The 15,176-nt window shown below is 41.3% G+C and overlaps 2 protein-coding genes across 3 annotated transcripts; one reads left to right on the top strand and one right to left on the bottom strand.

Moving 5' to 3' along the window:
* Nucleotides 1-165: 165 nt before the first annotated feature.
* Nucleotides 166-12,569, bottom strand: MTIF2 (mitochondrial translational initiation factor 2). Of its 2 annotated transcripts, none has more exons than XM_035321367.1 (14): nucleotides 12,370-12,569; nucleotides 11,428-11,659; nucleotides 9,768-9,873; nucleotides 8,652-8,823; nucleotides 8,057-8,217; nucleotides 7,160-7,336; nucleotides 6,519-6,658; nucleotides 5,449-5,573; nucleotides 4,484-4,688; nucleotides 3,344-3,596; nucleotides 2,534-2,674; nucleotides 1,540-1,704; nucleotides 1,180-1,320; nucleotides 166-776 (listed from the first exon to the last, which is right to left on the bottom strand). In XM_035321367.1, exons 2-14 carry the CDS (start codon nucleotides 11,650-11,652, stop codon nucleotides 607-609), a joined length of 2,181 nt encoding a protein of 726 aa, XP_035177258.1. In that variant the 5' UTR covers nucleotides 11,653-11,659; nucleotides 12,370-12,569; the 3' UTR covers nucleotides 166-606. The 2 variants fall into 2 exon arrangements, with proteins under 2 accessions (XP_035177258.1, XP_035177259.1); XM_035321368.1 differs by lacking the exon at nucleotides 12,370-12,569 and adding an exon at nucleotides 12,280-12,350.
* A 227-nt stretch (nucleotides 12,570-12,796) lies between these two features.
* On the top strand, nucleotides 12,797-13,887 carry LOC118163995 (prolyl-tRNA synthetase associated domain-containing protein 1-like). Its single transcript, XM_035321228.1, has 2 exons — nucleotides 12,797-12,956; nucleotides 13,189-13,887. Exons 1-2 carry the CDS (start codon nucleotides 12,873-12,875, stop codon nucleotides 13,624-13,626), a joined length of 522 nt encoding a protein of 173 aa, XP_035177119.1. The 5' UTR covers nucleotides 12,797-12,872; the 3' UTR covers nucleotides 13,627-13,887.
* Nucleotides 13,888-15,176: the final 1,289 nt, after the last annotated feature.

Here is a 15,176-nt window from a genome sequence, read left to right on the forward strand (position 1 = left end):
AGTGGTTTTTTTTTTTTTTTTTCAAAAATATTCCATTCCCCCGGTTATGGTCAGACATGAAGGTCTGATTTTGACCTGCTTTCACAGCATTAGCCCGTCATGAACAAATATTCCTAGAAATGTATTTGAAGGAAGCAGGGTGTATTTGCATTTTCTTTTTTGTTGTTGTTGTTCTGCCATAACTAACTTAATTGAAAGCGGTCTATTTAAACATGAGCAGCTAGCACTGCAATTCTTATCAGGAAACCTGGGAGACCAAGAAGTCTGAAATTGTGCAAAATCAGTACTAGAGCAACCGCAGTCCTCACCATGAAGATCATACACTGGAAAAATAGTACCAGCACCCTTGTAGGGGAAGAAAAAAGAGGGCTCGGCTATTTTGAAAACAAAGAAGCATTTACACCTTGATGGCTTTACACACAAAGTGCTTGCAGTTAGGGTTGTTCATCTGGTGCTCCAGTAAGGTACACTGCTTGATGAGGTTTAAACATAGAATACAGAAGCATCAAATAGAGAGATGCACACAAGCTTCTCCATAAGTTCATTTAATGTTAAGAGTTCAAGGCCAGGAATAGTGCATGTGCTTGCTGGGGATTCAGATGTATTTTAAAATCCTGGATCCCACGAGGTTGTCTGTTGAACTTCTTTTTCTTCATAACAGATAATTTCATCTCCAATATTGAATTCTATGTGCTTGTCCAAACTTAATCCACAATCCATACCTGTTTTTATTACCTGGACATCATCTTTATGATGCTTCAGTGATGATAAAGATCCTACAGAGGAAAAAGAAAGAAAGCCCACTAATACCAGAGTATAGATGTGTTTTGGTTTCCCCTTCTCACATAATTCAGGTTTCACCACATAGCTACAAAACAAAAGCAAGACAACCTGGGGATTGCAAGCGCTTGCAGCTGATGGAAGTCAGGCATCAGTCCTTTTCCATAGGCAAAGCCTGTGATACTACTTTTCTGCCAGAAAAGTGGTTGTCAGAAAGAGGTCTGGATAAAGAGTACGGTGACATTTTACAGCTTTCTCTGCTTTGAACAATTCCATCCTAAACAGCACACGTAACTGCCTTATGATTAGATGCATACCTTTTGCATTAATTTCACAGGAAAATGACTAGTCATGTCATAACACTGAGCACAAACACTAGTTTTGTAGCCCATTACTTACCTTCCCAAATAACTTCCCCTTTACGGATTAACTTAAATTTCATCTTTTTGTCTAGTTGCCCCTTCTGTACTCTGCATCCAGCTACTGGAATTTTGTTTTTTCCTATTGTTACAGAGAAGGTGTCAAGAACAGAAGCTGTCCCTAAAAGGAAAAAAAAATGTAGTACAGTTTTAAGTACAGGAGAACAACAAACACATAATAAGAAAAACCAAGCCATGCTCTTCCACTTAGCTTTATAACAAAATAGAAAGGCAGCTACAGAGGAGCATTGTTTGATACAGCAGGAACACATCACTGGAGCACAAACTTAAAGCCATGCAGCATAGCAAAAACGTAATTTAATTCTCCCTGAAAACTCACCTACTGTATTTTCCACTACAGATGGAGGCAGTCTGCTATTTAGCTCATCTTGCAAGTCTTCAATAAGCTTGTAGATGACATTGTGAAGTTTAATTTTTATTCCCTTTTTAGCAGCCAGCTTTTTGATACTTTCATTGGCTTTCACGCTGAATCCATAAACAACACCTGGCAAATATAATAATCAGCAACTGGTAACAAGAGAAATTCTTAAAACAATAAGTGAAAGCACTTACCACCTCTTCTGAAATGTTGAACTTGCAGCACGGGTTTAAATTAGCATTAGCAGTCAGCAATACGAGAAACACCATTTCATGACTTCCCTTTTAATGGGGTACCATTTGCCTCCCTCATTATTGCTGCAGTCAGCACACCCACTACTATGAGCCTCTACTCAAAACAAGTGGGCTCAAAACACTCCTCACAGAAAGTTCCCTCATGACAGAGATGAAGTTGTCAAAGCATACACAGAGCCCACCAGAGCAGATGGCACCCCCCCCCCCCTGTTTTTGGGCTGGGAAAACAATTTGGTTGCCCAGTATAAGCTGGAAATGACCTTTCAACATTCTCATCCACCCGTGGAGTGTGTTATGTCCAATGACATCCCCACACTCTAGAGCAGGAGAGAATCATGGAGCAAAAAGGGGAACAACTATTGATACAGGTCTTTCTTTTCAGTGACCTCCCCGAGCAAAAGGAAATTCTGTTGTGTGCTACTTTTCTGGCATTGCCCTGCTCAACATCATAAAGCAACTTAAGTGAGAAGTTGAGATCTAACCATTATCTGCCATTAATAATTCAGTGACTGGCAATGGCCTGTTTTTGTGAGATTTCTAGCCTTCCCTACCTGCATTAGAATTTGATGTTAACTTGATATTATTAATATACATATGTTTACATTATTGATGCTGTTTATTACCAAAAAAATAGAGATCTACTGATTTCAATGGAGAGAAGTTTCAACTAATTGTAAATTAATTTTTAAACACACACTCACCATTAAATGCTTCAGCAAGACTTATGTCAGTTTCGCTGATATCTCCCATTCCAAAATGGATGATATCCAGTCTACATTCATCATCAGCATCATAGCTGTCCAGAATGTTCAGAATAGCTTCGATAGATCCATCCACATCACCTGGGTATATAAATGGTAGTGCTGTTGACTTTGTATGAATCAAAGTGATACTGAAGAAGAAGAATTAGGGGAATGAAAATTCCACATTATGCAATACAATGAAAAGCTTTGGATATTTAGCATTCTTTTTATATTTCCAGCAGTATATTAGAACACATCTGTAAAATCTTTCTATTTAAAAAGTGAAGTGAATAAAGACAACAGGACCAGAAGCTCAACATCTGCTGCCATTTCTAGGTCAAGTCTGCATAGTTTTTCACTTACTATTTCCACTGCACGTATACCACTAAACGTAAGGTCAAACCGAGTTCCTCCTGCCCCACTTTAACTAATACACAGTTGTTCTTTTCCTCCATTCTGCTGCTGCTCATATAACTTACACACATGCACACACATGCACTTGTATGGCATTTATTCACGAGTTCCTGGGTAAGGGTTTGGGCCCCTAAGACTTCATCTTGCTCTGACCCTTCTGGAAGCACATTCTTCTGACCACAGGATGATTTCTGATGACCCTCCCCTTCCTGAGAGGCATTCAATAATTTGTTCAGTTTTAAATTGATCAAACTTCTGCTAACAAAATTTTTGTTAATTATTTAGAACTACGCTGCAGACTGAGCATTTGAGAAGTATGGAAACGTTGCAGCAGTAAACAGAACAGAACAGTACCTTTAACAATTACTGACAGCACGTTTTTGTCCACTTCTGTTCTCTCTTTAGGCTTTGAGAACATCAGATGCTTGTTGGTCTTGTAGAGCAACGTCTTTCTCTGTCTCCAGGTCAGATGGGCTAGCTTCTGTTGCTTCTTCTCATATTCCACCCTGTGTTCCTTTTGCTTTGCTTCAATAACTTCCCCATCTCTTCTCATCTTCTCTTGCTGTTCAACATAGGTTCTCCAAGCCACAACTTCATGTGCCCTTTGCTGGTCAGGAAAAAAAGAAACAATCTCTCAAAGCACTGCAATGGAAAAGTCCACATTAACTCTCTTTTATCCTTCTGTTTCTTCTCTACCATCCTACTCATTTTCTTTAGCATTTATCAATAGATTTTGCTGCTATGATGACTAAGAATCAGCACAATGGCTTCCTCCCCGTGCTACAACAGCACAACTCAAGGCATCTCTGCATTGGAGAAAAGAATTACTTTTCATTTTTTCATGTGGTATTTGTCCAGCCCCCACAACACCTATTTCAACCTAAATTTTAAGCAGTCTTCTGTCAGAAATCAGTTCTCTCATAAAACTACAATACTGATACTATTAAGTACTGGATTGTTCTCCAGGTAGGGTCAGTGTGGTTATATGAAAGTGAAAACTTTCATATAAGTTATAAAAGGCACAGAAAGGAAATACATTATAATGTATCCCAGGTTACTCCTGGAGCAGCCATTTCAAACTACATTCATTGCAAACATAGCACAGAGGAAGGCATGATGACCATGAGAAGTAAAAGGCATGAACCAAAGGTGACTCTTTATCTCCCCTGGCAGCCTGCTTTCTTCACGTGATTGTAAAGTAGATTAATTTGGATGCGAGGAGAGGGAGAGGGAGAGGACATAACAGTCCAGCAGGAGAGAAGTGGCGGCAGTGGAAGAGAAAGAGGCAACATGCAAATTCTCATTCCTCTTACAGAGCACCTAGCTCAGGCATCTTAATACCCATGCTCAGTCTTCATCTTTCGTAAGTTTACCTTGGTTACTTAGAATGAAATGCAATTTTATTTTATTGATTTACTTATTATTTTTAAACTTAGCTCCTTCCTTCCTACCTTACTGCAGTATGAACTTTCCATTAAACAGTTCTTTCTGTACCTCAGATTCTACTTCAAGGATTTCATCTCCCGCTGAAGGGACTTCCTTCCAGCCCATGATTTCCACAGGGATGCTGGGAGAGGCTGCATCTATAGCTTTTCCATTCTCATCAAACATGAAACGCACTTTTGCCCAGGTCTTTCCTGCAACCAGAACACAGCCTTTCCTCAGGGTTCCTCTTTGGACAATGGCTGTGGTAACTGGACTAGCAAAGAGCAGAGAGGAAAATAACAAAATTAAAGTGACCATCTTCAGGCTTAGTGTAAGTAAGGAAACACAAAACATAATGTACTTGCAATCAATCTCAGGCACAATATTCCAGTGACTCATTCTTATCAGCACGCAAAGAAAATTTTTAAAGTGCAAAAAGGCAAAAAGCCCCAAACCTGTACCATACTCTTCTGCAGATTAATACAAAATTTGGCATCTTGAATCTCTCAGCAACAGACTGATTTCACATGTTAAGTGAACCCCATTCCATCCTCCCCCCCCAAAACTTCCAGCCTTCAGTTCATTTTTAAAGAGGGCACAACATGCCTTCTTCACAGAAGACATACAAAAGGGGTAAAATACTTTGAAGTGTAAAATGTCATACAGTTTTTGACAAATTGTGACATATTGTATTATGACTAGGAACTTCATCATCTTTACTTTTAAATGATGTTTAAAAAAATACATTTGTTCTAACATTTCAGAGTATTTCCTGAGCTTACAGGATTTCATCTCAGTGATATGATAACTTGTGTCGTATCAGTTCATAACCTCTTTTTCTGTACGTCATGCTGTAAAATGATGTTTTAACGCTTTAGTTACAAGTGCTGCAAAGAAACTGCTGTTTTGTATCTAATTTCAAACAAAAAAAGTACAATATTAAACCTAGGTACTGAAGTACAAACCCCCTGAACAGTATTGCTGCGTTATTACAAATTGCTTCCTTGAAGTTCTAAAGACAACAAATAACTTACCCTTTCCCTTTGTCTTTGCGAGACTCAATTACAGTCCCCTCTACCAGACCTGTGTAGTCTGCCTTCAGTTCTAACATCTCTGCTAAAGCAACAGTTGCTTCTGCCAAAACCATCAGGTTTTCACCCTGTATAAAATCATAGCAAAAAAAAAAAGAAAAAAAAAAAAAGAGAGTAAAGGAAGTGCCCAATTAAAAAAAGATCAGAAGTTGAAATCTTAGTGCCAAGGTCTCCCATTGAATTCAGTACTTCTACCAATGCAATACCATCCAACACCATGGATTCCTTCACCTTTTAAGGCAAGATGGTACTAAAGTAATGAAATACTACGACTGGTGGTCCAGAACACAAGACACGTTATTAAGGACAGTTTCCTTACTTTCCTGTTCACAGCATCAGAGTTAAGGATGCAAATTGTAATATTCTGCTACAGAGGTGAATGGAGAAACTATTTTTATGCATGACTATTCTGAAAAAGTGTAAGGGAACAACTTCAAAAGGTCTTGAACTTGGCTGAAATTTTAGAAGATGACTTGGAATGCATTTAGAAGGACAGCAATAAGCCTAAGATACCGCTGCATTAGTTTGGCCACCATAAAACTATAAGCAAACAGTTTATTTTTTAAGCTATCAGTTGTTCACATGATTTACCATCTTATCCTTGCAAGTTCACTACCAAACTACGTTCCTGTGATAAGGCATGTGTTATGAAAACATTTATTCACCTTTGTTTGAATGTCTCTCTTCATACATGCCATTATCACAGACCTTGATTTTGCACAAATAAACATCAGCGAATATACGAGGAAACAAAAACTAGGATTAACCTGAAAACCATCCACTAGATTTCCCAAAGAAGAAAAATAGTTTTTAGTGCTCACTGAAGGGCTGAGCCTCAAAATATGACAAGATTTTGTTTCAAATGATCCTGGTGAGAGGCAGCAGCACTTAGCTCATGGTAAGGTGTCAAATACCAGAAAGATAAGCATTCATATTCCAACCACCAAACAAAAATGTGGGTGTATGCACATCTTAGACATCCACGAACACAATCATTTGTTTCAAAACTTTACCTTGAGTGCTGAAATATTTACAGCTTGAACATCCCCTCCAAACTCTTCACAGATCACATCATGACCCATCAATTCCTTCTTCACTCTTTCAGGATCAGCTTCAGGTTTGTCACATTTGTTAATGGCAAGGATAAGAGGAACTAAAAGAAGAGAACAAACACATTACTGACCTAACAAAAACTTGCTGCTGCTAGCATAGCTGCAATAAGATGTTAGAACAGCTTGTGATCACTTAGAACAAATCAGCTCTCTTGGTAACCTTAAGTAGAGACTTGGAGGAGTTATTTTAATATAGAAGAAAAACAAACAAACAAACAAACAAACAAAGCTACCTATGCACTACTCATGCTTTTCTGGCAAAATTATAAATCCTGCTAAAATTTCTTAATATTTTTATGTACTAATATAATATTTGGTATATATTTTCAGACACCTTCCCAGGGGAGAAGGAGGCAGGATAGGACAATAACTTCACAAAGTCCATGGATTTTAATTCAAGGAGTTTCCTTTGAGAGGCAGATAAACAATTGCAAGGTGCTCCATATTTGAGCTGCACAGTAACACACATCTCATGGATTAACTTTATGCACTGGGCTTGCCACTCTCTTCCAAATGTAATGTTAAGAAGTCAAACACTGTACCTCGTGCATTTTTAGCGTGTTGAATGGATTCTACAGTTTGTTGCATCACTCCATCTTCTGCCGCTACAACCAGTATGACAATGTCAGTTACCGAGGTGCCTCTTGCTCGCATGGCTGAAAAAGCTGCATGTCCAGGAGTATCAAGAAAAGTTATCTTTTCCCCAGAAGGCAGATGCACTGTGAACAATACATTTCACACAGCTTTATTTGATTTACTGTAAATAGAGCAAATCAGTCATTTGATGACTTTTTTATATAGAAAACACAGATTTTTTAAGGCAGACAGATAACTGGCATGGAGGTTAAAGGTACTTCTTCTCAGGGAAGGCACACTGGAATCTTTCATAATCCAAAATAGTCTAAAATTATTTCAGTTGTACCATCTACTTAAAAGTTCCATCCACACAGTTGTAAAAGTTTGTCTAGTTTGGAGACAAGGAGGCTAATTGGGAACCTCACTGCTCTACAACTTCCAGAGGAGGGGAAATGGAGGAGGAGGCACTGGTCTCCTTCCCCCGGGAACCGATAACAGAACACGTGCAAACAGCGCAAAGCTGCACTAGGGAAGGTTCAGACTGGACATTAGGAAAAAATTCTGGAGAGCAGTCCAAACACTCAACAGCCTTCCTTGTGAGGTGCTTGATATTCCTTAATAACATGCTCCACTTTTTGGTTAGCTCTGAAACAGTCAGGCAGTTGGACCTGATGATCTTGGTAGGTCCCTTCCAAGTGAACTATTCCATTCTAGTTATCACAAGTTATGCTTTTCTTGTTCACTGCTTACATATAAACTGTGTACGCTGCAACATTTTCCCCAATAAACTGTCAGCAAGTCAGCTCATTGTGTAAGATAGAGAAAATTTCTTTACACACACGCGCCTAACACTTGGATCATACCAAGAAAAGCACCAATGTGCTGTGTAATGCCTCCGGCTTCCATTGATGCCACTTGAGTTTTTCGTAGGCTGTCAAGTAAAGTTGTTTTCCCATGATCAACATGGCCCATTATAGTAACAACTGGGGGCCGTGGGGTTAATAATGCTGGGTCTGCAGGGGGTCTGCAATCAAAACAAAAACACCTTTCATAAATACCAAAAAAGTTCACCAAGCCACCGTCATGCACAGCGTGGCTAACAAAAAGCCATTTACAGAACTCAGCTATGAAGAGCTAAGCCTAGCTTCTCCCCACAGTAACTGCAAATCATAGCTACATCACAGTTTGCCCTCTTAGTAGTCTTCCTGCTGCATCAAAAAATAAAGTTGATTTTCTTCAGAAAAACACACAGAATAAACTCACCTAAAACAAATCACACCTGAACATCAGTTTAATGCACAAAGAAATCAAAACAGTAAACTCTACCTTTTAAATATTACAATTTATGACCTTATCAGGTATCATCAACATACCGTTAGAAGAAAGAAAACAGAGTATATCAATAACTCTTGCAGAAACAGGATAAAAAACAGCAAAAAAGAATAGTTCACAACTTACCGTTTTACAGCATCTGTATTTTCCCTTTCTTTCTCTTCTTTCAGTTTTGCTGACTTATACTTCATTCCTGATTTTTTAACAATTAGCTTGATATAGTCCTCATTCAAAATGGAATCTGGTTCTAGGGAGCCAAGATCAATATCTGTGTACAGCAGGGCTTCATAAACATGATCTAAGGAAGAGAGAAAGATATGTAACAACTCATCAAAAAAAAAAAACAAAAACAAGGGACAGAAAGACACAGTTTAATTGCTAAATATAATTTAAGATTTTGGGTTAGTAGTTTATATCGTAATGGTAAGTTTCATTCACAGAGCATTTTTGCTTTAGGTAGATTTATCTAGAAGTTGCTACAATCTTATTTTTCACTCCAATTTTCACAGCTTACTCTCCTACTTGAAACTCATCTAAACTAAATAGCTAAGAACTGATTCAAGGAGGAAGAACACGTGATAGATCTGTTCATTTGCAACTTTCTGTGGCAGAAGAAATACAGGACATACTGCAGTAGTCAAAGATTGTTCCACACTGACTTCAGCACCATTACCAATCTCCCTCTGAAACATATAGAGACATGACAGACTCTTGTTTCTCTCCTTGCTAATGAGAAATTAGTTTGCGAGAAAAAGTACATGGTTGAGAAGAAGAAATTGGCAATAGGACTGTTTTAATGGAACACAAATTGCTCCTGAACCCAACATCCTGCTCTCAGACAAGTATCTCAGGCCGCTCTTTCGTGCCTTTTCTTTAGCCCCCAATTCTTTACGTAGCAGCTCTCACCCAGCTTCAACAAACCAGGGTGCAACGTTTCTCCTTCCGCAATATAATTTAGCATTTTGGGAGCAGTCATAGTGTCCTGCCCAATAATTTGGATGGCCTAACATCTTTTCTCCTTAGACTGGCATCGTGCCTACCCACATGTTCTTCTTCTCCAGCTAAGTATCTCTGATGAAAGGAGTTACTTTGGTAATGGGTACAATCTACCTTGCCAAGGGAAGGATTAGGAACAACTAGTACCATTTCAGAACATCTTTGCCTTGACCACACATGGAAGTGTCGCAACTGACTAAAACACAACAGTTAAAATACATCTCGAGTAACAGAGCAGGCTCTCACCTATGTCCTTGCCCATTGCTTGTGCAAGTTCCTCAACAGTCATCTGCTGCCTTATCTCCACTTCACCTTTGGTCTGCGGCAATTTCTTTTTGTTCTTTTTCTTCTCCTATAGGGAATTAGACACATATATAGGAACATATAGCTGGCATCAACTAAGAAAAAATTAAAACAATATTAAAGAGACAATGGTCTCAAGCCACATCTTTCTGTCTATAATATGACTGAATTACAATAAATTAATGACTTAAAACATCCCACTGAATATTTAAAATGTATAGCATTCTGCCCTTAATTTCTTTTTCCGTATTCAATTGTTCAAAACAAGGGGAAAAAAAAATGTTATCCTGTCTCTTCAAGATTCATGATGCTGCTGGTGTAACTACTTCAAGTAAATATTTAGAAGAGTAACAATGTAGTCTTAAATAATCACAGAATCACAGAATCACAGAATTTCTAGGTTGGAAGAGACCTCAAGATCATCGAGTCCAACCTCTAACCTAACACTATCAGTCCCCACTAAACCATATCCCTAAGCTCTACATCTAAACGTCTTTTGAAGACTTCCAGGGATGGTGACTCCACCCTGGGCAGCCTGTTCCAATGCCTCACAACCCTTTCAGTAAAGAAGCTCTTCCTAACATCTAACCTAAAACTCCCCTGGCGCAACTTTAGCCCATTCCCCCTCGTCCTGTCACAAGGCACGTGGGAGAACAGGCCAACCCCCACCTCTCTACAGCCTCCTTTAAGGTATCTGTAGAGAGCGATAAGGTCGCCCCTGAGCCTCCTCTTCTCCAGGCTGAATAAGCCCAGCTCCTTCAGCCGCTCCTCGTAGGACTTGTTCTCCAGGCCCCTCACCAGCTTCGTCGCCCTTCTTTGGACCCGCTCAAGCACCTCCATGTCCTTCTTGTAGCGAGGGGCCCAAAACTGAACACAGTACTCGAGGTGCGGCCTCACCAGAGCCGAGTACAGGGGGACGATCACCTCCCTAGCCCTGCTGGTCACACTATTTCTGATACAAGCCAGGATGCCGTTGGCCTTCTTGGCCACCTGAGCACACTGCTGGCTCATATTCAGCCGACTATCAACCATCACTCCCAGGTCCTTCTCTGCCTGGCAGCTCTCCAACCACTCATCTCCCAGCCTGTAGCTCTGCTTGGGATTATTACGCCCCAGGTGCAGGACCCGGCACTTGGCCTTGTTAAACTTCATGCAGTTGACCTCAGCCCATCGGTGCAGCCTATCCAGATCCTCCTGCAGAGCCTTCCTACCCTCGAGCAGATCGACACTCGCGCCTAACTTGGTGTCATCTGCAAACTTACTGAGGGTGCACTCAATGCCCTCATCCAGATCATCAATGAAGATCTTGAAGAGGACCGGCCCCAGCACCGAGCCCTGGGGGACGCCACTAGTGACTGGCCTCCAACTGGATTTGACTCCATTTACCACAACTCTCTGGGCCCGGCTATCCAGCCAGTTTCTAACCCAACGAAGCGTGCGCCAGTCCAAGCCAAGAGCAGCCAGATAAGCCAATAAGTACAATTTGGTTCATAAACTTAGAACAGCTTCTGTAAAGTTCTCGTGTTTTGTCATAAAGCTCTCAAACTGATTTTTTGTACTTTGAAATTTCACATAGAATCAGAAATTGGATTTTGGTAATTACCTCCTTTGTAGCTACATGTCTGTACTGAGATAAGGCGACACTGATTGATTTGTCTTTTTGCCAGAACTGTGGATACAGATGAACGGATTGTACGGGATATGCAGATGACTGCACAGGCTTCCATTGTGCTCTGTTGACTTTCTTGTAGGAAACAGTACGCAGCTGTCGGCAAGCACCACGTAACTGGACCAGATTTTCAAACTTCACTATCAACCCTCGATTCATTTCTTCACTGAAAATACAAAGGACACATTGAAATCAGTCCAAAGGCTGGAAGTTGTTCTTTGCTATGACAACATGCACTGGAAAACAAGGCATAAATGCTACAACGCTTCAAAGCAGGCTTTTGGATACTGATGATGTTGAACTACTTAGTAGATCTGCTCATTTTTTATTTTCCTGAAGCACTTCACATTCTGCCACTGTCACTATTCCAGTTCAGACACACAGATCTACTAATGTCACCATAACTTACAAGCCTTTCATCTGTCTTTGCTGACCTTTAACGTAAATTACTAAAATCCTAACTCGAGGTTCTTTGATATTACCTCAAAAAAGTGACATTTGTACCGTACTGACAGATACCCTAGGGCAACCTACCTCTCCCACCAGTAAAACAAATTTGCAAAATGACACTTACACGAGCAAATACCGCCACTAAAAGACTGCAGCATTGTAATGATACTGTTATAACGCTATGATTCTATGATAACAGTGTTATTGCATGCACGGAGACATCTTTCTAGTCTAAGGCTTGGCTGAGCAATTAAGCTTTTCAAGATACCTCTGTCAGATCCTCCTGCATCTTCTTTTAACCACGTTAACTAAGTTTTGAGTCATTTTGCTACCTACCCTGTAAAACAGTCTCCTATTCAAGCTACTCTTCTTGTTCAGTTCGCTATTTGTAGCTCCTGTCTGCTCTCCCCGGCCCATTCTCAATACCTTCAGTTTGCCCTCACAGGCAGTGCTGTACCATGGTCCAAGCAGCTCCGAGAGCAAGGCGCTATCCTCAACCCCTCTCAGCACGCCCACGGTCGCTTTAAGACCTCTCCTGTACCAAAGTACCTACAGGGAGCGAGCAGAGGACAAAGTAACCAACCAACAGCTCCTTTTTTCCCCCCTTAAAGAGAACTTCAAGGGGCAGAAACAGCAAACCCGAGGAGCAGCCAGGAGCTGTTCGAGGCAATGCCGGACACGCTCACAGAGGACAAACGCCCTGGCGGTAATTTCGGGAACCGCCTCCCCGCGGCCGGGAGGGCGCCGGGCTCCCCTCACACCCCGCGGCGGCCCCGAGGCCCCCTCACCCTCTCGGCCAGGCGCGCTCCGGGGACCCCCGGCGGCACCCAAGCGCCCCCGCGGCCCGCACCGCCGTGCGCAGGCGCGACAGGCGAGGGCCCGGCGCCTGCGCGGTGCCGCTGGCGGAGCGGGGCGGCCCCGTGGCGGCCATGGCGGCGGCCGGGCTGCGGGAGGCGCTGGAGCAGCGGCTGCGGGAGCTGGGCATCGCGGCGCTCACCGCCGAGCACCCTCAGGTGCGGGACCCGGACCCCGCGGTTGTTTTCTTGCGTTTTCGAGCGAGCGCGGATGCGTGAGAAACGAACGGGAAAGGGTGCGGGAGCAGCGGGTCACGTTTTATTCGGGTTCTTTTGGAATTTCTTCACAGGAGGGTACAGGTTTTCGGCTGAGCGTTTTCTCCGCATTTAACGAGAGCTGCCGGGAAGGCTGACGGGGACAGCCTCACGCTGTGCTTTTTGTACTCCGCAGGTGTTCACGGTTGAGGAAATGATGCCCCACGTCCAACACCTGAAAGGAGGGCACAGCAAAAACCTGTTCCTTAGAGACAAAAAGAAGAAAGGCTTCTGGCTGGTGACCGTCCTGCACGACAGGCAGATCAACTTGAACGAGCTTGCCAAAAAACTGGGCGTTGGAAGCGGAAACCTAAGGTTTGCTGATGAAAACACCATGCTGGAAAAACTAAAAGTGGGCCAAGGCTGTGCGACACCTCTGGCTCTCTTCTGCGACCAAGGAGACGTGAAGTTCGTGCTGGATGCCGGCTTTCTGGAGGGGGGCCATGAGAAGGTGTATTTCCATCCCATGACAAACTCTGCAACCATGGGCCTAAGCCCTGAAGACTTCATGAAGTTTGTGAAATCGACAGGCCACGATCCAATAATCATACATTTTGATAAAGACATTAAATAGAAGAAGTTGATATTTTTATTACTTGGCAAAGATTTTATAGAGCAAAACTGGTGAATTTTTTTATTACAAATACAATTTGAAAAAAATAGGCATCCTCCTTCTGTTGTATAATCTGGTGAGAAAACATACTGTATTTCAGCGGTTAAAAGTTTTAACAGAATATTCTTACAAAGAAAAGATGTTTGCGATACACCTGTAAGTAAACAAGTAGAAATGGCTTTATAGGTTGTAGTGTTTATTAATAAAAGGGATGAACTGGAACTTTTTGTGTGTGGTACTGGGCTTGAAGATCTGAATTAAGAAATAATGAGTTAACAGGTCTGAACTATTTGTCAGCACATAGGAGAGAAGTGTCTTTTTTTTTTTTTTTAACTATATCCATTTATGCCTTATTATTTTACCTTTTATTTTTTTCCTTATTTTTAATCTAGAAAAAAGTAACTTAGTTGCACTACAGCAAATGTACTTGATTGTCTACGTTTTTAGCTGCATTTTCACTCTCACAGTATCCTCCCTTCAGGAACTAAGTACTAAGTCTTCTGATGACGTGACTACTGGCAGCATTAGGGCAGCACGCCTCTCCAAAACGGCAGAACGAGATGTCTGAAAGCAGAGAGGGGTGCAAATTCCCTGGAAAAGAGCTCTAAGGAATAATGTTATTGCAGGTTCCTGCAGTTGCAGTGTTACCTGGTGATTCCTGAGAGGAAAGTAAATACAGCCTGGCACTGCGTTCACTTTTGTGTGCAATTTCTACTGGTTCATGTGGAAGATGTGCATATTCTCTGCTCCACTGTACCCTTTTAACCAGGTGCCTGTAGAAGTGGAAATAACAGTATGACAGCAGACGTACTTGAGTTTCTCCCTTCAGGAGAAGGGGACTGAACATACAAACATCCCCATGTTTAAAAGGTTGTGGGGAGGCTGATTTTGCTTTAAATACATGACATATTTAGTATAGAAGAGTATCTACCATCACAAGAACAAGACCAGCACATTCTCAACATTGAATTTCTAATCTTTCTTGTCTCTCCTGCCTAAAAAAATAAAAAACCCTTCAAAAGACTTTCTTTGTATTAAGAGAGAAGAAGCAGAAACTCCATGGAGTTCAGCAAATACTGTGGTAACGAGTACCCACTAAAAAGCAAAGACACGGGAGTGGTGAAAGTGTGAAATTTGAAGATGATAAGGGAAAAGGGCTTTTAAACACAGCCTAATGAAAGTGTCTGTTGTGCAAGAACAATGCCTAAAAGGGTGAGCACAGAGAAAAAGGAAAAAAAAAAACAATCAACCATATAAAAGGACTATCTGCTACCGCATCATGCTAAAGGATGCAATACTAACAGTGATCAAGGGAAACATTTTAAATAAACAAAAGGCAAAAATCACCCAATTTGACTCAGTTTCAGTATATATGGCCAAGGCAACTCTAGGAGCTGAGAACATCAACAGTTCTCCCACACCCCAGTGAAATCTTGAAAATGAATAACTTCCATTAACTGAGTTAAGTAAACAAAAAAAAAGCTTCTTCTAGGACAAGACAAGGTGTTTCA

Source organism: Oxyura jamaicensis, chromosome 3 (genome assembly GCF_011077185.1).
Source record: "Oxyura jamaicensis isolate SHBP4307 breed ruddy duck chromosome 3, BPBGC_Ojam_1.0, whole genome shotgun sequence".
Taxonomy (NCBI): Eukaryota; Metazoa; Chordata; class Aves; order Anseriformes; family Anatidae; genus Oxyura; species Oxyura jamaicensis.